Source organism: Chanodichthys erythropterus, chromosome 9, assembly GCF_024489055.1.
Source record: "Chanodichthys erythropterus isolate Z2021 chromosome 9, ASM2448905v1, whole genome shotgun sequence".
NCBI lineage: Eukaryota > Metazoa > Chordata > Actinopteri > Cypriniformes > Xenocyprididae > Chanodichthys > Chanodichthys erythropterus.
The window spans coordinates 37,012,569-37,022,500 of NC_090229.1; the positions used below are offsets into that span (position 1 = coordinate 37,012,569).

The 9,932-nt window shown below is 34.0% G+C and overlaps 1 protein-coding gene across 1 annotated transcript; it reads left to right on the forward strand.

The window, feature by feature from the left end:
- The first annotated feature begins 220 nt into the window (after window positions 1–220).
- On the forward strand, window positions 221–9,213 carry si:dkey-90l8.3 (LIM domain transcription factor LMO4-B). The gene is made up of 5 exons (XM_067394092.1): window positions 221–419; window positions 1,770–1,992; window positions 4,607–4,703; window positions 8,188–8,337; window positions 8,419–9,213. The coding sequence occupies exons 2-5, from the start codon at window positions 1,778–1,780 to the stop codon at window positions 8,425–8,427; spliced, it is 471 nt and encodes a 156-aa protein (XP_067250193.1). The 5' UTR covers window positions 221–419; window positions 1,770–1,777; the 3' UTR covers window positions 8,428–9,213.
- Window positions 9,214–9,932: the final 719 nt, after the last annotated feature.

The window sequence follows — 9,932 nt, forward strand, 5'->3', positions numbered from 1 at the left end:
TTTTAAAGTGATATATGGTTTTATATTTTTGTAAAGAATGACAGACACATATTTATTAGGCTTGATTATATTGATTATATTGATTATTCTGTTATATGCCACGCCCCTAAATGATCAAACCTATCAAGGTGAAGTGTGCTGCTCTGTTACGTCACTCCAGCGATAAAAAAGACCCGCGACGCTGTCGCCGCTGAGCTTCACGCGACGCTGGTCTGCTTGAAGAAGTCTCTATCGGAATAACGCCAAGGTCCACACGCGCGAGCTCTTGTTTTGGACTGCTGCAAGATGCAACGGAACCAGTAACTCTCGCGCACGCCGTTCATTCACCATCTAAACAGACCGCGATGTGCGCGTGAGGAGCAGCAGGAGAACTTCACATTATAAAGTGTCAGAGTCACTGCGGTCTGAAGCGCTTCCAGGTGAGTCGCCTTGTCCACACGGGCCAAAATGAGTGGATACTGCTATTTATTTTCATTATAAATTCAGGTTAGACGAAGTTGCAATGTGTGAGCTGAGAATTTAAAGTTTAAAATGCACTGTGGATTCAAGGATTCATTACAAGTTTTCTGGTTCCGTTTCTTTTCTTGCGACTTGTAACGTTAGTTATTCCAGATAAAAGAAACAAAAGTGTATATATATATATATATATATATATATATATATATATATATATATATATATATATATATATATAAATAAAAAAATTAAAAAATAAATGTATAAAGGAAATATTTATTGGAAAAAATAATATTGGAAATATTATAAAAAATAATACTGGAAAAAACTGTATATATTATATATATATATAATTTTTTTTGCGACAGTTATATAATTTCTACATATAATTTTTATACATTTATATAAATAATTTCTATAATATTTATAATTTCTACATATATCAAAAATAAAATAAATAAATAAAATATATACATATAAATGTGTGTGTATATATATATATATATATATATATAATATTATATTGTATTATCTATGTATATATTTATAATTTTTAAAAAATATTTAAATGCTGCATATATATATATATGCTGAAATATTGGAAAAAGATATATAATTTAAAAAAAATTATATAAATGCCACCTCTATAATATATATAATGCTGAAATATTAAAAATATTTGTTTCATCTGGTTTATTCAAGGTTTTAATGGACATTGTCTGCCCTGTTTAAATTGCCCATTGCTTGATTATGGAAAATATAAATATGTTTTATCACGTGACGTAAGTCCAAACTGGGTTTTAGATGCACATGATGTCTCGTTTAACTTTTTTTTTTTTTACACTAACTTATCTTGATGCAGACAGAAAAAAAAACTGTCAAAAGACAGCAACGATTTCTATTTCCTTGAACAGATCTCATGATTTCCACACTCTAATTCCTGGTAATCCTCTCACATCTGAGTGGTTAGAAAATATAGAAAGACATGACATCCAGCAATGTACGGTATAACTGTCCTGTATCTCATTGTTGATCAGTGTCTTTGCATGCATCACTGAGTAGTTTAGGTGTAATCGCTTATTTCGCTTCACCGCCTACAAATATTCATTCATCAGAGGTACTCAAAAAACAAAAACATGTTTATTGACCACTGTTTAGTATATTAGGAGGGAAACATTCCCCTTAGTGTCTATGGTGGTTCTGGCACAGCTGTTCCCGTTGCATCAATTATAGAAAGAATTCATCTTCAAATCAACTGATTTGCACACCATACAGTTTGTTGATCCCACAGCTTCTGATTTGCCTCCCTCCAGCCGTAGCTATGGTGAACAGCCAGGTCGCAGGCGGCGCGTGTGTGTCCCGATCGTGCGCGGGCTGTGGGGGTCGAATCGCTGACCGTTTCCTGCTCTTCTCCATGGAGCGCTACTGGCACACGCGCTGCCTCAAGTGCTCGTGCTGTCAGGCTCAGCTGGGAGAGATCGGATCCACCTGCTACAGCAAAGGAGGCATGATCCTCTGCAGAACAGACTACATCAGGTCAGACGCAACCCAACATCAAACAGCCTGAGACATGAGCATTTCATTTAGATCTGTTGTGTTACAGTAGATCTTTTAGATTTAAAAACTTAGTATTTCTGTAAGGCCCCAGCCGGGATCCTAGCTCAGAGGTCATGACCTTTTCAACTACATCCAGCAATTAATCATATTGACATGATCTGATGGTCAACTTATTGAAGGAAATCTGGTAATACTTTACTTAAAGCCTTTATAATGCATTATAAAAGTATTTTAATGCATTAATTATGCCTCGTAATGCATTATATGTTCTCATGAATAATTGTAACCATGGTTATAATACATTTTTAATACTTATCTATTCATTGTCACACCTTTAGAGAGTATAATGCATTAAAACGCGTGACAATCAACCAATTTCAGATTAAACCAGAATCTGCAAATATTATAATGCATTTTTAACTTTGGCTACATTTATTCATAATGTACATTATGAATACCTTTTGTAATGTGTTATACATAAAGGCTTTAAGTAGTGTTACTGTAAATCTCTAAAAAAATGTATTCAAAATATTTAGTGTAAACCCTGTTATTATAATAAAGAAACCCATAATGTTCCTTAAAATTTTTACATCTAGGGAGTAACAATTTTGACCTTTTCTAAAGCATAGTAGGAAGACAAATAAATAATCAAATTTCATTTTCACAATTTTTACATATTGTATTGTTGAGCCTAATCATTCCACCCTGTTAGTCAAGTTTTTGTGATATATCACTAATTACAAACCAGCATTTGATCCTGTACTAGCTGGTCCTATACTGAGTTATAGCATGATTTAGGCTTAATTTCCAGCCCTGTTACTTGTAACCATGTTTACATTTTACTATTTAAAAATGTGTAAGTCTGTAAAAATGTGTAAGTGTAAATTCTATTGTCTGTTTAAATTTGATGTTTTTGTTTATTGCTTAAAAAACACAAGATCACAGAAACCAGGATGTTAAACTGTTTAGATGTGCATCTCATTTCAGTAACAGGGTTGAAAATGTAGAAAACTACATAATAAACCGAAAATGTGGTTTTGCTTGAACCCTTAATTTGTAGTCAATATAACTACTAAGCACCTAGTTTCACCTATCAACCATAAAAATGCTAAAAAAAAAAAAAAAAATCTGTTTATTGAACACACCTTTAGAGTGTATAATGCATTAAAACACATGACAAACAGCCAATTTAAGATGTACAAAGAATTTGCAAATATAATGCATTTTAACTTGGCTTACAGTTATTTATGAATAGATATATTATGAATACCTTTATAATGTATTATATATAAAGGCTTTAACTAAAGTGTTACCATAAATGTCTTTAACTCATTTTAATAAATAAAAATGTATTATATTTAGTGTAATATATAATAATATTTAGTTTAAACCCTGTTATTGTGATTCTCCCCCCCCCACACACACACAAAAAAACAAACTAACAAACTTAAAATTGTGACATCCAACATAGTTTGGACCTTTTCTAAAGTGTAGTTGGAAGACATATATAATCATATTTTATTTTCTAAATTTTTACATACACATTGTATTGACTCTAATCATTCCATCCTGTTACTCAAGTTTTTGGGAACCAACACATTTTTCTTTTATTTGGGATCTTTATATAGGGATATATAGGTTCATCACTTATTACAAACCAACATTTGGTTCTGTACTAGCTGAATTAGCATAATTTAGGCTTAATTTTCAGCCCTGTTACTTGTAACCATGTGTACATTTTACTGTTTAAGTCTGATTAATTGTATTGTCTGTGTAAATCTGTTGTTTTTGTTTATTGCTAAAAACACAAGATCACAGAAACCAGGATGTTAAACTGCGTTTAAACATGTGCCTCATTTAATAACAGGGTTGAAAATATAGAAAACCGCTTATATAATAAACCAAACATGCGGTTTAGTTTGAGCCCTTAATTTCTTCTCAACTATATTCTAAGCAACAAATTTCACAGATCAAGCATAAAAATTCTGTTTTGAGTTGCTTTTATATTTTAATAAGTTATTTAATTGCTCACTGGACCATAATTTCATCAGGTAGTCTGCAAAATTAAGAAATGGCAAAACTCATCTTACACTATTAAAATACCACGCATGAAGTGATTTAGTTTTAACATCTAATAATGAGTGTGAAAAAGGCTTTTAACTCATAGACCCGTATTTTTTCACCTCCACATTTAGTAGTGACCACGTTCAAAATCTTAATCATTATAACAAAGACGCAAGTCGATAATGAGGCCGTTTGAGTCTCCACAGTCATTTGCAATTCAAAAGTTGTCTGAAGCTGTAGTTGTCATGCTATGCTGACAAGCATTTTGTTCTTGTGTTGATTTGCATTGGTCTCATTTGCATCCACTGAGTGCTGATGATCTCTGCAGATGCGTTCTCTCTCGCACGCTCCCACAGAGAACATCAGAGACGCCGCGTGCTGTCGTAGATGTGCCACACACCATCGTTTAATGTTCAGCCTGGTGTGTCAGCTCTGTGGGAGACTACGCTGCTGAAGTCATAGCTGCAATAAAAGCAAATTCAATTTCGAAAGGGTTTTTAATGTGCTTCTTCTACCTCATGTGTTCCAGGTTGTTTGGACACACAGGGGCTTGCAGCGCATGCGGTCAGTCCATTCCCGCCAGTGAAATGGTCATGCGGGCACAGGGCAACGTCTACCACCTCAAGGTCAGTTATGTGAAGCATTGTAAAGGGGTAGTTCACCCCAAATAAAGATTCTGTCATTTACTCACCCACATGTCTCTCCAGATCCTGAGTTGGTTGAACACAAAAGATGATGTTTTGAAGAATGTTTTTGTCCATACAATAAACACTTTAGTTTAAGGCGTCCTTGTTGCAGAATTTAAGTACTTAGTAATATTGTAGAGCTGTGCGATTAATCGTAATTGATTTTCGATTTTAGTTATGAAAACAAGATAATCGAGGTAAACGATTATTGTGCCGCTGCTGCATTCAGTCCAGCACAGCTTCCTTTCCTTCACAGCGGTGTGCTTTCATTCCTCCCTAAAAGCCCAAACCTAACATCCAAATAAGCCGAATAAGTGAGTGTTGCAAAATGCAGTCTACTGTTGCTAAACTGCGGGACGTGTTTGAGATTAAACATTGTGATTAAAAGTGCATTAAGCTGCAAAAGAGACTCAGGCGGCAAATGTCTTAAGTAAATGTACGCAATGCGTGTGTAACAGTATATTAGATCCATGCAGCTCTTAAAGTGACAGTAGCCTAATAAACTTGCTGCAGTTTGTCATTAATGATAATCAATCAACAAATGACAAAGAAAAATCTATATTCTATATATCCTAATTATTCTGTATATCATAATTATTGTTGATGTATTTAATTTTTCCAGGAGCTCATTGCTTCTACCTTAAAATTAAATGCTAACAGTATTTGTAAATTAATTGCACAAATTATTACATTATTTGCTAACTGCATTCTTTAAATTGTAATGTTGACATGCATTCTCTGTAAAGCTGCTTTGATACGATATGTATTGTGAAAAGCGCTATACAAATAAATGTGAATTGTTGAATTGAAAAATCACTCCCTGATTTTGACTGAATAACTTCAGTAGCTTTAATAAGGATTAATCTATATTTAATGTGTATAGTAAGACTATGCAGTGTTATATGACAGTATATGACTATATATGTTTTACTGTTACACTGTTATTTTACATATGATTATACAGTTTTTGTTGTTGGATATTATCTGAATACCACAGTGCATCTTCCTGAAAAACTTAAAACAATGTTTAATTTGTATTTTTGTTCTGTTGTATTTATTTGTCTGTTTTCTTATTTTATTTTGCTCTTATTGTATTGATGACTGTTTACTTGTCTTCTGTAATTATTTTAAAAACCTTTTTCTTACATTAGTTGCTGAGGTATCAATAATTGTGAAAATTCACTGATATTTAAAATTACTCATCGTGAAAAAAGAATTTGATTATATCACCCACCAATAATTGTGTTAATTGTGATTTCAATATTGACCTAAAAAAATTGTGATTATTATTTTAGGGATTAGTTGCATGTAATTGTGCATGATTTACCGTTATTATTACAGAAAGTACATGAAATGTGAAGAGTTCAGAAGCAAAAACCTCCAAGTCCGTCTGACATGTTTTCTTTTAAATGAGCATTTTGGTTGCACTTCATTTTTTTAATGTAAACACAGTCGTTTATGTCTTAAGTAAATGTACGCAATGCATGTGTAAGTTTATTAGATCCATGCAGCTCTTAAAGTGACAGTAGCCTAATAAACCTGCTGCTGTTTGTCATTAATGATAAACAACAAATGACAAAGGAAAATCACTCCCTGATTTTGACTGAATAACTTCAGTAGCTTTAATAAGGATTAATCTATATTTAATGTGTATAGTAAGACTATGCAGTGTTATATGACAGTATATGACTATATATGTTATATAACACTGTTATTTTACACATGATTATTAATTTTTTTGTTGTTGGCCATTATTTATCTGAATACAACTGTTAGTGCATCTTCCTGAAAAACTTAAAACACTGTTTGATTAATTTGTATTTTCGTTTTCTTTGTAATTAGTTTCTTTGTTCCTATTGTGTTGCTGTTTACTTGTCTTCTGTAATTATTTTGAGGACTTTTTCTTACGTTAGTTAACCTAAAATTAGTTTTTGCTGAAGTATTGATAATTGTGAAATGTGATACTTAAAATGACTCGGATCGTGAAATAATATGATTTTGATTATATCACCTGCCAATAATTTCACCCACCAATTTTAATAGTGACCAAAAATAATTGTGATTTATGATTTTTGCCATAATCAATCAGCCCTAACAACATGTACTCACTATAGGATTAGGAATCGGGTTTGGTTTGGTTTAGGGATTAGCTGCATGTAATTATGCATAATTAATTGTTATTATTACAGAAAGTTCAGAAGCATCTAAGTCCATCTGACGTTTTCTTTTAAATGAGCATTTTTTACCAGACTCCTATGTTTAGGTTCAGTAATTTCACTTTAATGGCAATGAAAAGTTTTATTAGTCAGTTATTGAAATGCCTTATTTTCGAAAATGTCACTTTAGTCAATTCATTGGTATTTAGCGTAAAGCGTCCTTGGGTTCCTAAAAGGTGCTAAATAAATAAAGCATATTATTATTATATTATTATTAACAGATTTGATTGTCTTTTGTCCACCTCTGTGGACAAAAAGACAGTAAAACGTCCTTTTCTGTCAGTTTTACAGCAGCAAAATCTCCTGAAATCCTGCCATTGCCACTGTAACGATGGACAAAACATGATGATAACTTGCAGCTCGGGAATTGAAAGTCGGCTCATTCATCTTGAAATCATATGATTTGATTTGCGTCTTTCGATTGGTTTTTCTGTGGATTTAGAGGCTTTTGCTGGGGAAGTGGCGTTTAGTGGTTTCTGCCAACAAACCGGTATTTGTGAATGGGCTGACGCTGGGATTCAGCGGATTTGAAGCGAAAGTATTTGATGAACATATACTGTGTGTGGAGAGCATTTGCTCAATATCATTATCTCATTTATGATGAAGGTGGCGTTTAGCAGCTTCTGCATCTGAAATCTTCATGTATATTTGTAAAATAAAGTGTTACCTAAAAAGTTAATGAGGTCCGAAAATTGTATGGACAAAAACACATTTTTCAAAATATCATCTTTTATGTTCCACGGTAGAAAATCATACAGGTTTGGATGACATGAGGGTGAGTAAATGACAAAATTTTAATTTCTTTGGCAAACTATCCCTTCAGTTCTGCATTTTATGGCTTTCTCAGAGCAGATGCTCATTAGAGCTGAATTAAATGTGTGAATCATCATTATTTATTTTAATAGTATGGTACAAAAAAAAAAATCTCTCTGGACAAAGCCTAGCTATACCACAGCTTCTCATAATAATGTTCTCGTTCTCATCTAATAATCTTGTTCAGTCTCATTTGTTTAAAATTGAACTGACCTTGTTTGCACAAGGATGAACTTATTAAATAATTTTGAGCACTGGGCCAAGGCAGTTTGTTCAGTGAAGGCTAACCCTGACTAGCAGCTCTGCATGCTTTAATAAAACGCACTGCTAATAATTCAGCGCTTAAAACACGCCAAAGGGTATAAATGTACTCATTCCTCTCTCATCTGTTCCAGTGCTTCTCCTGTGCGACGTGCAGAAACCAGTTGGTCCCCGGTGACCGATTCCACTATGTAAACGGCACCATTTTTTGCGAACACGACCGGCCAGGAGCTGCACTCCTCAATACTCACCTGCAGAGCAACCCAGTCCTGCCTGACCAGAAAGTGAGTACATGCTTTTATTTTACTTTTTAAGGTCAATATGGTACAGTGCATGATTTTGGTCTTTTGTCTTGTGTTTTGTAGGTTTGCTGAAGGGCTCCCCGTCATCTTCGCCCCTTCCTCTCTCTATTTACCCTCATCACTGCCATCCTCCAGACACTGATCCTTTGAAGCACTTACAGTTTTAAAGCCTAAATTGACAGACTTAAGAGTTTCTTTGAGATGGAGAACGAGTTTGGGATGAGTGTCTGTATATCTCCATATCAACTGTGCTGGATTCTGCAGTATCTCTCATGGTGATATTGTGGCTTTCTCGCCCCCTCACCCCCTGAAAACAGAAGTAACACGTCTATTTTCTCACAGGATATCCTGTCTGTCTCACATCTAACCTCACAGAGAAGGCTTCATCTGACAGCAATGTACACTTTAAAGTCAACATGAAACTGCATTCACAACTTTTTTTTTTTCCATGTGTCTGATCTAAACAGGATATTTATCAAGAAAAAATGTAGGGCAGGACTTTAGAAAATAAAGAAATGCTATTACAATCAAAAATGGAGAATAAAATTGAAAAGAAAAGTTATTTCAGAGGCAACGTGAAAGTTATTACATTTTTTTGACGCTTTTCTTTCCCCTTTGTTTTCATGTGACATCACACCCTTATTAGGAACGCCCACCTGAAGGTCAAAAATAAGGCTTTCCTCCATTGTCCGCCAGTTATTTTCACCAGGTACTAACGATATTAAAAGTCCAAATTCAGTTTGTTCCATCCACCTATTTTTATGCACATTTTGGGATATCATATAAAGCACTAAATTGGCAAGATGCGCATAAAAAAAACGTATGTGCTCATTTGATTCAGTTACGTTTTTTTTTTTTTATCCAATAATAAACATGCGCATAAACTACAATGGAAATACATTTACCAAATAAATTCCTCAATGCACATCAAAAAAAGTCATGTGACTTTGCGAAGGGACAGCATAACGACAATAACCAGCAGACCGATCGTGTCGCACAGCATTTGAAATGTTTTGGTCGTTATGAAATGCCTGAGCCAAAGTCTGTCGTCAAAGTGGTTCGGTATAATTGCGTCCCAGAACTAGCTGCATTTCCATTAGTCTTTAAATGGCGCAAATTGAAATTGCAAAATTGAAAATACGCCCAATGGAAACACGTCAATTTCGCAAAAACTCGCATATTGCAAAAAAGTGGTTTTTCAGGCAATTTGAAAAAGGAATATTTCACACAACTTGTTTTTTCGCATTTACAGGTCACCTGGTGTACGTAAAAGTCGATCATTCTTTAAAGAGGGCGCAGTATGTTTGGACAGAAGATGAGTTCTTAGTTAAACTCATAAAAGACAGAAGAATTATGGGAATACTGGATTCTAAACCACAAAAATGCCACAATTTATCAAGACCTCTAAGCTGATAGGAGGGAGAAATATCCAGAAACACCTTGCCATTAATGCTTGGTTAACACGGCTCTTTCGATTTAAAAATAATGGCTAGCTAGATTATACTTAAACCTATTAAAGGTGCTAAAGAGGATGTTTTCGTCGACTGAAAAACCAAAGACTGTTAGTGAGTTTTTGA